At 38.6% G+C, this 19,905-nt stretch overlaps 1 protein-coding gene across 1 annotated transcript in view; it reads left to right on the top strand.

The window, feature by feature from the left end:
* NR1H4 (nuclear receptor subfamily 1, group H, member 4) overlaps window positions 1-19,905 on the top strand; it is a 41,304-nt gene that overhangs the window by 932 nt on the left and 20,467 nt on the right. Inside the window, exons 2-3 of the mRNA XM_009580139.1 lie at window positions 5,044-5,183; window positions 15,259-15,621. Of these exons, the coding sequence (XP_009578434.1) occupies window positions 5,099-5,183; window positions 15,259-15,621 (448 nt within the window). The 5' untranslated portion in view covers window positions 5,044-5,098. The remainder of the gene's footprint in view (window positions 1-5,043; window positions 5,184-15,258; window positions 15,622-19,905) is intronic.

The following is a 19,905-nucleotide window of genomic DNA, read 5'->3' as shown; positions in this document are numbered from 1 at the left end:
TCAGCAGGTCATCCCAGGGACAGTCAGAAGCTGGCCCCACTCTTTGAATTTACTTGCCTACCTACAGAAATGCCATTGAGACTTTTGGTAGAGTTTTCAGTTCTACTTGTGACTAACTGACTTAAAGATATATATTTTCGCTTCAGAATAAGCTGTAAGAATATCCTGTATTTTTCCTGTGTCTCTTTGCTGCTCTGATTTTAAATATCATATTAAAAAAATCTAACCAGTAAATTTCAAACAAACACAGTAACACCAGTCCTGCCTCTCTCTTCCTAATGCTTTCATGTGTCTTTGATAGACTTTAAAACAAATAAGCAAGCAAATCAAAAAGCCTCTCAAATAAGCGAGGCACTGCATTAAATATTCTACAAAACGGCTATGAGGCCAGATCAAAAGCCTGTGAACTAGATGGGAATATTCCCATTGATGTTAATTGTGTTTGGATCGGGCCATAGACTAATGATGTTACTGAAATTTGTCTTTGAGCAATTGGCAGCCAGATGTGTAAAGAATAGGACAATATTACAAGACAGGAGAAGGGAAATGTACCTCACTTTGTTTCACAATTTGTGAAAAAATTTGCCAGTGCTTTGATATATTTTCCTTTACTGAGTAACTGAAATAGATTCAATCATTCTTCTTCTGAAGGTAAAATGCAATGAGACTATTATGGAGATTTCCTGATGATCAAACATATTTTTGCTTTACCTGAAAGTATGAGGCTATGATGCTTTTGTCTTTCAGTGAGCCCAGTTGATTTTAACTCTAATTATTTCATTAAGAGGCTTGGTTTTGCTTACACAGAAGCCAAGGGAAGCTTTACTATTGACCATCGTAGGGTCAGAGGTAGTCCGCTGATAAGAGTCCCCAATAAATCTGAAACCTACACCCAGACACACGTGCACATGTGTATACATGTATATTTGTTTACACCCATGAACATATATCCCATAAGAAAGCTAAATAAACACGCCTGCACATACATATGGTGAAAGAACAAGTCACATATGTAACAATATATATCTTAATTTTCTCAGTTAAACACAGAACACATAAACATGCATTGATTGACTGTTCTGAAGTATGCTAAAGGATACATGTAATAAAATTATATGTAATTCAGAGCTCTTAATATGCAATTGATAAAAATACTCTCAAGCAATTGGGCATAGATTTTACTTTATACATACTGATCTCTGTTTTTCTTTACTATGTAATTTTGACCTATGAAAATCTTCTAAAAGGTAGTGGAGTAAATAGTTTTTTAAAAAAGTTAACTAAAATAATTCTTTGGGGAAAAAAACTTTTAAACTTTTTCCATGCCTCTTAACTTCTCTTGAAGGCCTTTTATTTTGGAGAGCAATATTGATTTCTTGTGCACCTATTGCCTTTATTTTAGCTTTTATCCGATCTGATGCATCTTTTTTGTTACACCTCAGGATGGAATATCAGTTAAGTTGGCTAAGATATTCCAGATTCATCTTGACAGAAGTAGCTAAAAGATGCACTTCATGTAAGGAAGGAGGCACGAGGTAGAAATACCTATGAATGTTTAGTCACACCAAATAGTATTCCACTACTATGTCGTTTTGGTGAATAAAGAAATCTGAATTAAGAGAGTGGTTATTGATCCCATTGGAAGCTGAGATGACATAGCTTTGTGCCACCAGCCTCTATCTTTGGAAAGAATACTTCTGCCAAAAGGTTCTGTGCATAGGTGCTGCAGGTGGCAACCGCTGTCGCCTGGCCCTGTTGCTAGCAATTTGGGTGCCTCTGTATGTCTGCTGGGTGGGACTCTCCCACTGGCCAGAGCAAAGTTTCTGGAGTTGCTCCATGGGAGTTGCAGCCAGCTGGGACCACAGCTGTTTAACTGCAGCAACAGCCTAGGAGGATTAGGCTGAGAAGAGGCTAATGACAGGGTGTGTGTTGTGGAACCGGCTCTTTGAAAGCGGAGTCCACCCCTGGGCCTGTGATGCTTTTTGACACCAACTTAATGTGACCTATACTATTTCCCAGAACTGAACAATGATGTGTGGAATAAGCGGTGCTTAAATACTCTATGTTGTGTACCTGGTGTAGGTCTGAAAGCTGGAAATCGGTAGCTGCTGCTTTTAAATATTGGTGAAATGAATTGGATATATCTAATACATGATAGATGGCTCACAGTAGGTTGGATTCAAGGGCAAATCAAAGCAAAATGTCAATCAGTATTTAATGAATAATTTGGTGTTCAGGCAAATTTACAGTAGCAATGCTACATGTAATGGAAAATATATTTCCAGCCTTTTTAATGGTGATCATGTCTTGTGCCTTGCAGAAACCCCCAGAAGATAGGCTTAATTTCTTCTATGAAATCCAGTAAATGCTCTACATCAGCTGAATATATTAAAGAAAATGAAGTATTAAAAAAAAAGGTGGGAACTGTAAAATCATCATGAACATTTGACTCGAACTGAATCCATCCAGATCAAAATTAATGTGGCAGGAGGGGTAGAGTTACAATATCTGTAACATTTTAGCATACTGAGAGGTTGTGACAAATACATCCTCAAGTTTCTTACTATAAACAAGGCAGTATTAATGGCACCAGGTTGGCTTTTTTGTGTGTGTTTATGTAGAGAATAATAGATTCTAAGAAGTCTATCTTGAGGTTAGAGTGATGTTATTTAATGACATGTTAAAAAATGGAATAGCCTCAAAGGAACAAGAAATAAGTTTATATACATTTCAAAGAGACTGCAAAAACACAAACACTATATTAGGGTTTTAAAACATAGCTTGCTTGCTTTCTCCTTACTTGCAGCACAGACTAGACAGATGCAGGATATATACCTTACAAGCTATTGAAGCTATGCATTGAAAGTCTGACTGTACGCTGACAGTATGACAAAATACTTTGGAACAGATATCTTCTGGGACTCTATTTAAAATATCCTGATATAACATCCGAAATTCCCGAAGAAGATAAGTTCTAGGCTCTGTATGTACATATAGAAATTCACAATCCCAAAGCTGACATGTTAGCACTTGCAGTGTTAGCTACTCATATAGGGTCTGAGAAGGAAACATGAGAAATACTAGTAGTGATGGAAAGTAATCTTCAAGTCTGACTGCAGGGAGAGCTAATCATGCAAGGAACTGCACAGGTTGCATGCCTGTGGGCTGTGAGAAAGCTATTGAAGCCCTTGCATGTGAGGAGAGGGTGGAGATGGCCTCTCTTCTCTGGTCTTCAGCCAGAAAATCCAGAGAAACATTCAGGAGCCTTCTGAAGATGCCTCATTTTGACGTTTCTCTGACTGACCATTAAAAGGGTCCTGACTGTGCTGCTGTCTTCTCCCATGGCAGAACCCTTGTAACAGGCTGTAAGGGGAACCCCCTGCCAAGGGTCTGTCATGGGCAGTTCATGAGAAAACTGTCTTGCAATTCCTGACAGCCCTTTGCAGCCATGTGGGCAGCCCCACCTCTTGGGCAGCAGATACCTTCCCCAGCAAATGCGGTGGCGAGGCAGTAAAATGGTTGGAAGTAGACGTGGGCCTAGTGGGGTGGCTGGACTGGTTGCCAACCCCCATCCCAAGATACATGCAGTTTTTTGCTGTTGCAAAACCGTGTTTCTGTGCTAGATTTGAGACTGTGTGTTTACATGTTATTTGCCACAAGAACCCTATCTGGTCTGTGACACAAGTAGCTTTTGACATTCCTGAGTAAACTGTTTAAATTATCTGTCGGCAGACATTTAAAATGCATCTGTCTAATTAGAGAGCCTTTGTTTATGTTAAGAAAGAACTTAATGAATCATTATGGACAAATCTGAGTATAATTACACAGTGTGTTTGCTGCTCTCAGAAGCTACTTCCCAGTCTGCTCAGTACTGGGGCCTCCTGCTGCCTTCACGTTTTTGTCAGATGACTTCACTTCTGCTCAGGAAACATGCTGAGCCCTCACTGGGAAGCAGACTGGGCTATAACTCTCAAACGCCTTCAGCGAGTGGAAACGTAGTCCCAGGGACAGTCCCATGGGAATAACACTGAATAAATATTTAAGACTCTAAACCAAAGCAAAACAGGTTTCTGTCATCTTTATGCAGAATTCTCCTGGTGTCTGCACAAACCCTTGAGACATCTCCTTGTTGGAGCTGTACGTTCTCCTGTTGCTGTTGGTCCTGCCCCAAATGCAATCTTGAGGTGCCCCATTGCACCCACATGAGCTAGATGCGGGCAAGGAAGCCTCTTGCATGCCTTCCTCCTGCATGAAGTGCTGCTCTAGCTATAGCCTCTACTCAAGTAGGAGGCAATGGCAGGTTTCTTGCCTCTTATTTAATAGCCTAGCGGTCGGAGCGGGAAGGAGAAGACCTGGGTACAGTGCCACTGTCAACCTCAGGAGATGAAAGCTGCTCTATCTGACCTGCTAGGAAAGTATGCTAGTGAGCAGGCACAAGCATCTCCCAATCTCCCCAAGCAAGAGTTGTACGGCTGCTTGAGACAACAAAGTGAGCGGGCGGGTGAGCCTGGCTATTTGACCAAGGCTTTGCTTTTTGTTTTTGCCACCATTTTTCTTGTTCAGACAGTAATTACTGAAGGCAAGATAAAGAGCCAGTCGCTAGAAATTAAACTCAAGTTTCCTGGCTTAGAGTCTTCTGACCTAACCATAAACTTGCACTTTTTCAGTAAGTGAAAACAATGAAATGATGAAAGGGTGATGAAAAAATAATGCAAACAACTGGTATTCCCTGCAAGGGGGGCTGGGCAGCATGCCCTTGGCAGGTCAGGCCAGTGCTTCAGTCTGTGAATATTTGAATAAGGTTGAGCATAAACTGCCATTAGCTTTAAATGAACAGCAGAAGGATGGCAAATAAAATATACCACAGCAAGGAGAAAACAAACCAGAGGCAGCATTTTATTTAAAGGCTAAATTAGGTATTGTAACTTCAAGCCAACGTTTGTTACAGTAAATATTGAAACAACCTCCTGAATCCTGTCTTACAATAGGTACACAAAAATGAGTTATCTTGTTTAAATATTCTTTTTGCTTTCTATCTTTCAGGGTCTCCTTTCAACCTATTTCTTAATTAGCATATTCCTCCTGAACTGAAGAATAAATGGGATCTGAAATGAATTTAATAGGACATCACCAGCTAGCCACTGCTGATGGATTTTCTCTTGCTGAAGGTCCTCATTTGTTTGGTAAGTCACCAAATTAGGTTAAAATAGCAAGCTATCCTTTACTCAGAAACCTAGAAGAAAATGGACTGAAGTCTCAAGTCGAGGACGTGTGGTTGACATATGCCAACCTTCTTGAATCTTCAATACCTATGGAAGGAATAACAAATAATGGATCTGTGGTGTTAATGTAATTCTGCATCACTATTGCTCTCATCACTGCTAACAGCAGAGCCTGTAAGTTGTTTTTATAACACTATTCTAATACCTGAAATCATTCAGCAAAGACAGACCTTTGTATGTAGGCTGGATGTTATCTCCATGTGAGTCACTAAAATCAAGCTGAGCAGACATATTTTCAGTTAATTTGTAATAAAATTATACTGCAATGTATTTGCATTGCCATATTATGCAAATTTATGAAAGTAATTTCGCCTGAATTAAAACCATTGTCCTATTGAGACCATTAAAAACTTATGTATTAACATCAATGCACAAGAAAATTTATAATGCAGGCTGGAAAATTCTCCTTGCTCCAGTTGCACTGAATTTTTCAAGTCTAAGCATGGGTTTGTTAATGAATGAAGAATTCTTGGTCAATATTTTATAAGCATGGGGAAGCTGTCTTCTGTTATACGTACTGCTAATAAAAAAAAAAAGAGAATAATACATTTTTTAGCCTTTCTTTTGGCAGCAGAGGGGGACCTTCTTTGAGTAACATGATACATTCTGGGCCTCACACACAATACAGACCCCCACAGAAAGTTGCAACACTTCAGAAGTTTCCAGTCCAAATAAGACCAGAATTCTGCCTTTTTGAGTGCTGGAAAAATTGAAAACATTTCAGTTTCATCTATCTGAAACAAGAATTGTGGCTTGGGCATGGAGAGACTCTGACACACAGAGCCACTCCTGCTGCAGAGCTCTTAAAAGTCGGGAGCATCTCTCCAAATCAGACCACTTGCATTGTCCTGGCTCCACACAGCTAAACTAAAGCACTGTCACTAATGATAAGCAAAACCCATTGCATTACCGTATGTTACTGTTTTTCTTTCCCCAAATGTGTTGGGTTTTGGTGGGAGAAATGTTTTTGCAGTTGTTAAAAAAGTATATGTAAATAGCTAAAACACTTCCTTGTTACCTGTTAATTCCAATGTCAGGCCATGATATACAAAGAGGATGATGTTCAAATCTAGGGCGCCAAATTTTATATCCAGTCATCCCTTTAAAAGTTCTGCATATAATTGGACTCCTTCAGATTTTTGTCAAGAAGATTTTTCCTTTGATGTCTACTTTTTCACTAATTATTTCATTAATTTTAAAGAGTAATGATCAGGTAGCTTCAAAATACAGGGACGCATGTTAATGTAAAATACTTTCCCTCCACACTGAAACCTTACTCAGAAATTGTGAGGCCTTCAGAAGAGGGATTGTGTCTCCCATTATAGGTATTCAGAGCTTAGCACAATGGAGATTTAATTCAAACTGACGTTTCTGTAACAGAAAGAAATAATGTATTAAGGGGTTGAATCAGGGATCCCATCAGGAAGGAGACTTAGCACTCCTGCTGTGTTTCACTTAAGCTGACTTCTGTTTTGTATGGCTACTTGACCCTGTTTTGTGGGATGTCACTCACATCTCAGAAGTGAATTCTTTACAAATTTGATGTCTTTTGCTTTTATAGCTGGAAAAAAACATCAGAAATAATATGCAACTGAGTCCACAAAGTTACTTATTGTGAAAATATGACTCCATCTCTTCAAGACGTTTGTAGGAAATGGTTTTGCCTCTCAATATTATATTTGTAAACTACTTGCGTTTTTTTGACATTCAGTTTTGGCAGGTAGAGACTTGTGAACCCAAGGAAAGAGGAAGAAAGCTTTTCTTTTAAATGACCCTTAGAACATACATTTCTCCCAGGACTTCTGACACCTTACAGCTCTGATGTAATACAAGGGAGAAACTGCTGGCTTACAAACATCAGCCTTTACACAAAACAGTCTCCTTTTTCAAAGATGCATACTCACACTCTGTAAAAAACCTTGGAAATATATTATCTTTTCATTATGCTTCACTCAGTCTACGGGGAGAGTGTTCTTATACCTTCAAAAAGAAATCCAAGTGCATCTCCAAACATTAGCACCAGATCCAGGTCTCTTAAAAGAAATGTTGCCAATCATGAGTTGCTTGTGCTGTGAGCCTCATCACCATGGTAATTACAGGGCACTTCTACGTATTCATTCTCAAGATTTCTAGTTGCAGCAGGTTTCAGAAGAGCTTAAAGAAAAAAAAGGTTTTCTACCTTTCAGTAGTTGGAAATTGTATGTTGCTATTTTAACAGTACATGTCTAAGGTAAAGTATCTCTTTATGTCTTTGGAGGTAGTGTGTTTTAACTGTAGTTTTTCACTTCTGTAGTTATAAGTCCCTGGAAAAAGGGGCTCAAAATGCAAATGAAGAAGGATCTTTAACCTAGCAGAAGTCAGTGTCCTTCCCTTCCACTCTGTCTTCCTGGAAAACTGCTACTATTTTTTTTACCTCACTATTCAGGTGATGTAGAAACCTAGATCTCTTTACAGAAATCCTAGATCTCTTTACAGAAAACATATTTTCTTTTTTTTTTTTTAAGAAGTGGCCAAAACCAGATATGTAAAATGCATCCTCTATAGCATCTGCATGCAAGATCAACTTTTTCTTCCTTGCGGCTCTGGTTTTCCCAGTGAGGAAAAGGGACTCTTGATGACAAGACATCCCAGAGGTGCACGGGTCTCCATGGGACCTGTCCTGTTAAGATATTTCTCTTCCTCAGTCAAACCCTGTTTTTATTTCACAAGCCCCATTGAATTGAACAGGCCAGCTATGTGAAGACTGGCCCAATTTCATATCCTGAACTAAAAGAAAGTGACACACCTACCAATCTGCATTTTTGAACCCCTGTAATTTAGGACTGAAATCCTGATCTCGTTTAAAACCTCTGGGAGCTTTGTAGTTCACTTTAGAGCCATGAATTTGTCTTGTGGACCCTTCCACCATGATAGACATAGACTGATCTGAGCTCCTCTGCTTTGCTCCAAATTGGCTGGACACAAGCTGTGACCCAGGAGACGCTGAGGTGCATTAGCAGAGCGCTGCGCTGAAGCTGACAAGCCTTGCTCTAAGGCAATCAGGCAATTCAGCTGGGACAGCAAGACTGTTGCAAAAAGGTATTTGATAACATCTTTCAATTGCCTTTGAAAGTTTTTCATTTTAGGGCCAATACATTTGTTAAATACCCATATCTCCGTTATCTTATTTCTTCCAATGGTTTTCACTTGCCCTTTTTTACAAGGGACTGAACTAATTTTCAGACACCAAAAATGTCTCCTTCGTATTTTAAATGTGGAGGATAAGCTTATATATTTGCATGGCATCTGAAATATATACAGCATTTGACTCAAACTGTCATTTATATGGTAAGTAAGTAGCAGGCCTATAAAGTAATAGCCCCATTCTATTTTCTGTGAAAGCACCTTATATAGGAGTTATTAATATGCAAGATATTAAGTGTGAAACTTCAGCTATCAGAGATGGAATTATTTCTAATAATTAGAACCTGGAAAGATAAGTCAGTACTACTGCATGTTTAATTTGAATAAAGATCTATTTTAAGTATTTTTTGATGGCCTGTGTGTTTTCTTGTAATGTGACATCAAAATGTAACAAGACAAGAAATGTCACCCTCATTGTACATATCCCTAGCTGAGAAAAGTTTTTTGGGGTGAATGAGCACTCTTAAAAGCTGTATTGAAATGGACAAGGAAGAATAAACAAAAATGAAACCTAACAAAGGGGAAAAGAAAGCAATACATCTAAACTTGTCTTAAATATTTGACAATGTAAGAACAAAAAAATGCCATTGAAAATTGATGTAGGCATAGAACAGTGCCTAAGATGAATTTAAAAGGCTGTCTCCTTTTAGATAAATTTGTATTTGTTCTGGTTATGCTTTTTTTTTTAAAAAAAAAAGGTGGTAGGATCAAGTGTCCAAACGGATTAAACAGCTTCAAGATCATAAGATATGTTAAATAACTACTTGTCTTCAGCACCACCTGGCAGGTGACACAACATCTGGCTTTATCTCTGCAGAGAAGATAATTAGGCCTGTAACAGACCCCGAAATCAAAAGGAAACAAACCAACACAAATTAAAACAGAAAATCGTGTATGTATAATGATTATGAAAAGAGCCAAACCAAAAAGAGTGGCAATCTGAGAAAAAAATTTAACGCGAAGGAATGCAGATGAACGAGGCTCTGAGGGTGAAGGTTGCACCACCAAGCAAGGCACAACCAAAATGCATTTGTGCGATGCTTTCTTTTGTGCATGTGTGAGTCATTTGTGGATCTCAGCCTGGGAAGGAGACTGTTTCATGAAATAAGGGGTGATTCTCTGCCTATTTGCTTCCAGGTGTGATCCTCAGACATACTTCTGGTCACAAACCTGATGTTGGGTTTTAGTGGGCTCATCCACAGTGCTAAACGAAAAAGGCTGAAGACTGAAAGAGGCACAGCACCCTCGACTGCCCATCTTGACACTACCCAACTCTTACCTTGCTCTGGGGCTTTGTTTTGGATTGCTTTAGTAGGTGCCTTTAAGACATGGGCTTACTCGAGGGACTGTTCCCAAAAAGGCAGCATGGACAAGACTGTAATAGGTTTGGCTCCTTTTACTCTACACTGTCCTCTAACACTGTCTCAGAGGGGTTGTACCTTCATACCTTCATGCCATCAAACCAAGGCGTGCCACGCAATATTCTGACTTCATGCTGTCCCAGTACTGCTGTGGTGGCACCCAACACAGCCCTCACAATGTTACAGATGCTTTGAACCGAAATGACATCTGTTAAACAATAATATCTGAGAGCCACAGGGAAGCTACACGGACCCAGAAGAGTAAGGTCAGCAACAAAGGCTACGCAGCGTGGGTGCATCCTGCCCACTCTAGATGGAGTTAGAGTTACCCCTAAGCTACACAGATGAGAACCGATTTTGATGTTTGGCGTTGGGGCAAGGACATCTCTCTGGCACTATTCTGTCTTGTCATACAGATGTGTCCAGTACGGCCTGAGCACTTTGGCCTTCTCCTGAGAATACAACATTTTTGTGCTTAAAAAACGTCTGTTAATCCAGTCAGCTAAAACCTGCTTCCTGTGATATTGAAGTGGTTAATTTACTGCACAGAATCACCTGACATTACTATATATTTATTGATAAAAATTCTGTTCTAAATAAACCACAACAAATACAAAATTACAATGGCTAGACTACTTGGAGGCATTCTCCTTGAATGGTAACCAAATTTTATCCAGGTAAATCCACACTGGGAATGGACATTGCTATTGTTTCAGACATTTACAAACAAGTTTCTCTGTAATTAAGTTAATCAGTAAACTATATAACCTCTGGCCTGTGTCACTCCTTTGCTAGTCTTAAAGAAAGTTCTCACAGTAAAGAAGTCAACAGGGTACAGACAAAGCAGAGTTAAGAAGTTTTATTTATACATAGTCTTTAGGGGAAAAGAAGAAAAAGAGAGGGAAAGGAGGACTGAGGACCTTAAGGAAAGTATTTTTCTTCAAGAAATGGTCAGACCAAAGACAGCCTAAGGTAGGATATTGTTGTGTTCTTGCTTGGACATGTTTGTCATCTGATCTTGTATTCTTCCTTGAAACTGTAGGATGCTAGAAGGTTGTTTAAGCCAAATGATCTTTAAAGAGCTACAAATAACTTGTTTAGAATTAAATCAGGATTTCAGTAATGGTTATGTTATGATTTCCAAATTACTTAATGTTGAATCGTGCTGTTACATCTTTATGTTCCTTCATGAATATCCTACAGAGAGCTGGAGGTTCATATTTTAAACCTGCTTAAAATTCTTTTCCCTTTAATTAGCTTTATATAATGGAACAGTAACTTTTACATTGAAATGTGATCTCATTGTAATTTCTGTAATATTCTGAAAAAAACATGTTATTCTTCAATCTGCACGTAACCTCAGTATAATTCTGCAAATTGAAAACATGTTCTCTAGTTCCTACAAAGAAAATTCCCTTTCACTTCGACAAGTGGTTAAGCCTATGTCAAATATTTTTTCAAGTCTTATGTAAAATATTTTGTGTAAAATTTAAAGGAACAAAAGCAAAACTCTCCAATGAATTTCAGTTGCAAGTGATATTGTGGAAAAATATTTGTAAAATGATGACCATATCCATGTGAAAGTTTCACTTCGATATTGGCAAGCTTTCCAGAGTTCTGTAAAATTTTTTCATTGAAAAACATTTATTTGCAAAACACAATCTAAAAGATCTACAGCTATAAATAACGTCATATTTGTGTGCACTTAAGCAGTCTTTCTTTAAAGATGTAAAAGGTATGCTTCCAAAAGAAAAACCAGATAAATGTTTCAAAATAGTTAAGGCCACACAAACATAAAATACTGCTGTATTCCAGGAGCTCGTTTCTGATTTCACTTTCACTGCTTTATACTACTGCAACTCCAGCGATTTCAGTGGGCTGGCTCATGCCTTACAGTCGCAGGAGACCAGCCCATCTCAGACTTCTACAAATATCTGGATAAAAGCATATGTACATTCTCGTTGGCAAGATAAGATTAAGTTTTCTCTTGCGATAAGAAACTATTTGTTCTAGGCTCACATGTACTTTGCAAAGCATAATTCCAAAAAATCAGTGTGGTTTTCAAATACCACGCAGGACAGAGCAGTGCACCGTATGCCTCTGGAAGCAGAACCCCTTCAGCTTTTGTTGGAAGCCTCGTGCACGCAGAGGGCTGGGGAACACAGCTCAGACCACGCTTTTTGGATCAGGTCATAGAAATACTTTGTCCCAGTAATTTCAAGGCATCCAGTTTTTATTTCAATTTCATCATTTGTTTCATTTTTTTAAGATAATATTTCAGAGTAAAAGGACATTTCAACTAAAAAAAAGGAACAGTTTCATTTTGAAATCATCTTTATGGAACACCTCCACAGTTTTAAACAATTATTTTTAGGAATGATTTTAGATCACTAATGCTTTGGAGCAGACCGTTTCTTGCAATGTTTAATTCTAGACTCATTGACAATTTTGTGGGGAAAAAAAAAAAATTTTACAACTGTTTTTGATCTGCTCTGGGTAGAGAATGGTGTCTCACTGAGTCAGCCCACGCTGGCTGATTTCTAAGGATGAAATACAAATACCCATCAAGCCCTTCAAACAGGTCTACTTAAAAAAAAAAAAGAAAAAAAAAATTTAAGCTGAAGTGGGAAAACCTACGTGGTTACAACCTAATTATCTTTTAAAATCACTCTGATCTCCATAACTGTAGTATCTGAGCACTTCCCAGAGTAATAGCTGTAAGCCTGTTTTACATAAAACATAAAACAAAACCATGTTCTCTCAGTCTTTCTCGACCCTGCCTGTTCTCCCTTTCCCTTCCGTTGCTCTGAGCGTGGACTCAATTCAGCCGAATTGTATAATGTGTGCCTGACACAGAAGGAAAAAAAAGGAAATACAGGCTGGTTGGGGATTTTTTTCCCTGTATTTAACTATATACATTAAGACTCAGATTTTTTTGTTTGCTCCAGAAGCAGAGTAGAATTAATGATCGTGAAGATTTTTCTAAACATATCCGTAACCCAAATGGATCTACAGTGGTTTAAATAAACACCCAATATTGTCTCAGCATATGCTGCCGTTCTTTAGCAGTCCTGAGTTTTTTAACAAGCCCTGAGATTATTTTTTTGCTGTGGAAGGAGTGTTGCCTTCTCTTATTGCCCTTTCAGAGGCCCAAGCAGTTCAGGAGGCTGGTATAGAACTTTTGTGGAATTTCCTGTGGATGGCATAAAGTTAAAAATCAACAGTTTCTTCCTTTTCATTTTGGGATCGTCCCACTTTCCTTTAGCAAACTCAATCAACTAAGTAATTACTAACTAGCAAATGACAGCTTAGGTCTCCATGGTGAACAGATTCCTTTCCAAAGAGAGACTGAACGATCTGTATAATGATTGTGTATCTCACAGTTATCATCAGTTTTTGTTCCTGAAGTACCTTGACCAGTCTTAATGAGCAGCAGTCTCAACAAATGGTAAATATAATTAAAGACAGACCACCCACTCATTAAACCTATACCGAACAATAAAGGTCAGCATCAAATCATTGCTGTCCTCACCTTTTACATGTTTTGTCACCGCTGCAGCTGGCAGGTATCTGTGACAGTTTGCATTTGATGCACGAAGCTGTAACTTCACCTCCAGGCTCTTCCGTAGAGTCCCCAGATGCCTGTATTTTGTCTCAGGTCTCCGTACGTCTATGCTGTTTATTTAAAGAGCATAAACTTGGGTTTGGGGAGTGCCTTCTGCTATTCTGCTTCTGCTAGTGTAGAACTCGGGGGCCCTGGCCTCTTCTGGAGCAACTAAATGCAACCATAATTAAACTAATTGTTAATAATAAATGGCACCATTATTCTCATTTGGTTTTGTGTCACATTTTTCCAGACATACATCTTGCTGCTTATTCTTGAACTGGGACCTCAACATTTGCTATTGGCAAAGATGTGCTGTGGACAATATGGCAATCACATAAATCCGAAATACTTGTATGGCTTCTGCAGCATGGTAAAGTAGGAAGGGCAGAAGGCTGCAGAGCAAAAGCGTGAGACCTTGAAAGTGAAAAAGTAGGTGAAATGAAAAGGTTAGTTTCTGGCACTAACTGAAGTGAGACAAAGGAGAGGAAAGAATCCCATACTACAGATTTTTGTTCTTTGTTGTCATTACAGATGTTCCCTCTTCTTAACAGTTAGCATTTCTTCATTGCTTCTGATTCCTCAGAAGTGAAGGAGACTTGCCAGGGAACCGATTTTATGTTAGCAAAAATGGTTTTGGAGTGCTTCTGAAGCACTGTTAAGTAACGGTCACCAATGAACATTAATCTATGATTTGCTTGTAATACTGCTGTTGACTCCAATAAAAGTGGGACTCGGCATCTTCCTGGAAATATGCACTATTTTTCTTAGATTCTTTTCTTGGAACTAATGAAGGAATTGTGTCAGTGTTTTCACGAAACAGCAAGATGTGGCTTTCTCCAACAGAAAATACGAAGCAGTTTGCAAATAACTTTTAAGTTACTCTTTTCAGCTGGTTGACATGGGCTTGATTTTAATCACACCATCCAGGGACTGCTAGATGTTGCTGTGCTTGTAGTACAGAAAAAAAGGAGACTTAAGTTGTTTGCATTTTTAAACTTGCTATTTAATGGGCAAAGTTAAGGTAGCCTCCAGATACTGTGTCGATCCCGACAGGAAAGGTTGCTATTCCATGTACCACTGCCAGGTTTGTTGTTGGCTCAGAGGTGCTTCATATAAGAACCGTACAACTGCTCTGAGTGTCACAGGCTTGTAGGGGCTGGGGACCAGGCTGCGGAGGCTGGCTGGGTGGCCACTGGAGGCTGGATGGTGAGAAGGTTGCATTTCACCGCTTATGTTAGGAATATCTTCCCTGCTCCTTCAAGGTAACCTCACTTTCCCCTTTCAGGCTCTTCTAAAAGGTTTACTTCATGTTCTTAGTCTTCTAATTAAGCCTCACTCTTGTTGCCTTTTCCAAGTGCAGTTTTTCCCTATCACAACTTATTCATTCAGCATTAAACAGAAATTAACATGATGTTTGAGTCTTGATCTAACTTTCACCAATGCCATAGGATTTTTGGCTTTTGTTTGGATTTCTTTTATTCTGCTGTGAGACCTAATTCGGGTTGCAAGCTTCTCTGTGGTGTAGATTGCTCTTTCTTGTAAACTGAACATTTATAAGATTATCTTTCAAGATTTTTTTATGTAAGTGCCAAGTGCCGGACATTTCCATCAATAATAAGGGAGTGGCTGAGAATAGCTAAGTTACTTTTAAAGTATCTTGCAAGGTATTTGCGTAGCACCAGGACCACAGCAAATCTGAGCTCAGATAATGCAATCTTTATGATTATGCCTTGGTTTTGAGATAGATGTCTGGAAGTGAAAGCTTCTCTGATAACTGCAGTTTCATAGTAGTAATAGAAATTGGGTTTGCATTATTATTTTCCAGGTGTCCTTTCAGAGCCAATGAGTTCTCCAGTGCAAGAGGCAGATGTGTCACCTTACACACAGTACAACAGCGTGCCATTTCCCCAAGTTCAGCCTCAGATTTCATCGCCGCCTTATTACTCCAACCTAGGCTTCTACCCTCCGCAGCATGAGGAATGGTATTCCCCTGGGATGTACGAGCTCAGGAGAATACCCTCAGAGACTTTTTTCACAAGGGAGACAGAGATAATGGATATCCCTGCAGCCAAAAAGCCTAGACTGGGTCACTCCACGGGAAGAGTGAAAGGAGAAGAGCTCTGCGTGGTCTGCGGTGACAAAGCCTCTGGGTACCACTACAATGCTCTCACTTGTGAAGGATGCAAAGGTAGGGTGAAATCAATTACAGAATACAATTCAGCTAATAAGCACAGCAGTTTCTGATTTTTTTTTTTCTTTCTTGTTATTTTTATCTGAGTCATTAATCATTTTAGGGATTTAAGTTTGTATCTGGTATATACTATTCTGTATTTTCCCGAAGACAGATTGGCAGTGTCTTCCATTGTCTTCCATCGTCCTGTGAATATAGAGCACAGTTGGCCAACCTACAGCTCTTAAGCCATCCTTAGCTCTTGGTAAACTGAAGAACAGCTTCCATGTGGGGGCCTGGCAGCCTGGCTCTGCTGTCTTGGCAGCTGCTGATGCTGATCTCCGCCTGTGGAAGGAATCAAGCCCATGGAGGCCCCTGGAAGTTCAGTGCTAGGCTGCCCTAGAAATCAGCTGCGAACCCAGCCCACATGCCTCCTGTAGTGCCCATTGAAAGGAAGTGAAAGCTGTCAGCTCCCACCTGCAGACTGTTCCCAGAGATTTTCTTTCCCTCAGCTCCCAAAGGATATAGCGGGTGTCTTCAGGTTTGTGAAATGAAAGGATTTCTAGTTCTAGACTTGCTTCTAGGGATAGCCCCTATTCCTAGGGAGGGAGCTGCTTCAGGAAACAGGTAGTATCTGTAGGATAAATATCTTGCTTCTTAGGAAAACAGTATTCATGAGTTGGTGTCAGGATAAAGGGAAAATCATTGCCATTATTAGAAACATGATTGCCAGATATTTTAGCAGAGAGGGACAAAAAGGTTATGCTGATGGAATAATTATATATATATATTATATTATACACCTAAAGACGGTTACTCTGTCACAGGGCTGAGACACATTATAGAAAGAAAAATAATGCCCCAGTTTTTCATTCTATTCTGTGAATAAATATTTCATTATCATTTCTGTTCTACGGATAAAGGCTAAAGCACGGACATTACTGAAGCACTAAAATATCTTAATGTGGAGCTCACTGTCACTGAGAGTGGACTTTGAAATAATTTGGGGGGTTTTGCTTTATCTATTAAGAATTCATTTCTGAGGGCACAACAGACCACACTGATCAATCACTCTAAACATGAATACAGTCAAGGGTCATATAGTTTATCTCAATAATTCCAATAAATAAGAGATTCATTTCTTTCTGCTGTCCGTGTGAATAGTAGCAAACCGAAAAAATATTAATTAACTCATATGAATGCTGTCATTATAGACCAGATTAAAATAAATTTTAATGTGAAGAATCCAAATAACGATACATTTACTCTGTTAGTAAGCTGTTCCTACTGTTTATTAGCTTCGTTATTAAATGTCTTAGTAATTTTGCAAAGACTTATGCAATTATATAAACAATTACAAACTATGGAATTTGTAAAGAATGTTTCTAGAAGAGAGGTTAAAACCACCAGTTAATACTCAGACTAAAACCCACAGTGAAAGGAAATACGTGTTCATCTCTCTACTGATTCACTTTGAATCACTCTATGTAACCATAATTTTACTGGTTTTCTGGGATAAAGTATTTTATGTTTTCGCTCTGTTTCACGACTGCAACATCAATTACGAAGAATAGTACCCTTGATCAAACATAGTAAAAGTTGATTTAAAGATAACGCATTCTGTCTCTACAATAAACTTTAGAGCTAATTAAAGTACCAGCTGATTCAGTAAAAAGATGTGCTGAGGATAGCAATTCTGTTTGACAAGGTGAAGAGGATACTATGTTTTCTAGACCTCTGATAATTCTTGTGTATATCTGTGGAATTTTTCACATGGGTATATGTTACCCTCAAAGCATGGTGACCAAAATTGGGCTTGGTACTTCAGTTGTGCTCTTATCAGTGCAGTAGAAGAACTACCTTACGTGTCTCACATCCAAGTATGAGATTAGCCCTTCTTTTTGGCGACAAGACTGTTAATTCATGCTCAATGTGTGTCCAAAATAATATGCAGATCCCTTTCTGCAGGACTAGTCTCACCTTGCAGCACCCTTTCTCCATTGATGCCGTGGAAATTCTTATTCAAAGGGGGCTTTGTGCATTTTTTTATGGGATTCAATCCTCTGTGATGAATATGTTAATTTATTTTTTCATTTCTTTCTTGGGTAATGCACTCAGCAACACCCTCCATTCTTTTTGGTTTTCTTTCTTGGGCAGAAGGAACAAATATTAAGATCTTATTTATCGTCCCTCCTGAGAATATTAATCTAAAGATATGGGCAGGAGTATACACTTCTATATTTTTTTTAATACATTATGATCCATTAACAAATAAGTATGAACTATTTTATTAATATTTTACATATTATGCAAAAGCAGATTAAACAGAACATTTGCTCTCATATAACATTTGCTTGTGGTACCACAAAAAAAAAGAAAAGGCTTCCTTGAGGTTTCTCTCACCTCCAATATATCACTTGAGAAAATGCTGCCTTGATTAACAATAATAGCATCACAATTGTGGTCCATAAAGGATGAAGCAGTTCACAGGCATTGCTATAGTATAGTGACCAATAAACAATGCTTTAAAGCCTGCTGCTGTAGAGGTCATTTCTGAGACAACCTTTGCAGAAAGACATGAAAGATTTTTGGTATAGCCTTAGTCTGTATAGTGACACTGTGTTTTAAGGGCCACTTTCAGGCATTGCAGAACAAGTGGGACATCATAGTATCACGCTTGTTCAATAAAGCCACAGAATAAGTCCTGCTGAGAGAAAAGCCAGTTGTGAACTCCCTCTGCACAGGCTGGCGGTATGAGTTTTTGCAATCTTCAAACCAGTCCTGATAATGCTTGATATCAAGTCAAGCCAGACTGAAAATATTTAATGCAAAGAAGGGTCCCGCTTTAATCTCCTCCTCGCACTAACACCCACCACATGGGCATGGGGGGAAGGAATGCTGTAGCATGCCTTGACAGAGCGGAGCAGGTGCTTTGCTAGCAATTGTGAACTGCAAAAACTTTTAAATTGAAAAACCCAAAGCAGCTGGCCACCAGGATGGCAAACGGAGATATTTGCAAAGCTTTCATCTACACTTTTAACAGCTGTCCTCCTTCAACGTTTATAATTTCCCTAAGAAAAATCAGCATCAGTAGCATTGGATCAGCTCTAGCCATAATTAATCATATTCATGAGTAGCTAAGAGAACAAAGGAAATTCAACATTTCCAGCCAACATCAGCTTTTTGCAATTTGGCAAGATCAGATAAAAGTTAGACTGTGCCAGAAAAACCTTCAGCTTTTGCGGCTGCCCTGTCATTATTTTAACAGATGCCATTTCTGATTTACCTCTGAATTTTTGTAAAACTCCTCCTATTATAGAAGGTCAAGCATAAAATATTTCAGGCATTTAAGTTCATTTTGAATTATTAGTGAATAATATTATTTGCTCTTAGTGAATAGAAATTCCATTCATACCAAAAAGCTAATTTCAAAATTAATTATGAAGAAGTCTCTTCAAGAAGACAATGATTCAAGAGTCACTTCATGATAAAATTGAAGCGAGCGTAGGGTTAAAACTACTTTTTGCCAAAAGATACTTCACTTTTCACTTCACATCATTCACTTTTTCAAAAACTTTGTTTTCAAGAAAATATTTGACTGCTTGAATCCTATTGGCTCCTATCTTTTTGCATCCCTAGTTTTGCATTCGTCTTTCACATTCTTACATACTTCTAAAAAATTCATTTACTAAAGCTCTTTTTCTTTGCTCTTCCATGAAAAAGCAAACACACACCTTGTGGACAGAGTGAGTGATAAAGTCATCAATCAGACTTAGAATGTCATAAATATTTGTGCAGAACTTTTCAACATTTCCTACTAATTAATGTGTCATGAATTACAGGATTTAAATTTAACAAATAAAATTTATAAATGATGTAAAGCAGATGCAGTTGCCTTTAACTGACACTGAGAACCTACAGCTTAAATCCAGGCCCTTTTCTCCCTTCCCTGACCAGTAAATGGTAATGTATTAAACACCATGTGAATGATGAATAAAAATAATGCCTGGGGCTGCTGGAGGTTCTAAGCAATCTGCATTTCAAAAGAGATTGATGTCAGTCAAGTTTATTTATCTGAAAAGAAGCCAGTAAAACAGACAGCATGGAAGAGATTTCAAGCAGGAAATACAGCAGATTCAGAGAAATGCCAGATTTTTTGTGACCAGATAGTGGAATTGTTTTACTGGTAGCTACACACTGGTGCTTGGAAGAGATTGTGCAATTATAAAAACATGGGCCAAGTTGGGAAATTGTCATCTGACAATGGCAAAATCATCACATCGTCTGTTTTTTCGCCTAGAT

This window comes from Fulmarus glacialis, unplaced genomic scaffold (assembly GCF_000690835.1).
Source record: "Fulmarus glacialis isolate BGI_N327 unplaced genomic scaffold, ASM69083v1 scaffold10436, whole genome shotgun sequence".
NCBI lineage: Eukaryota > Metazoa > Chordata > Aves > Procellariiformes > Procellariidae > Fulmarus > Fulmarus glacialis.
This window is presented reverse-complemented; position numbering and strand designations above follow the sequence as displayed.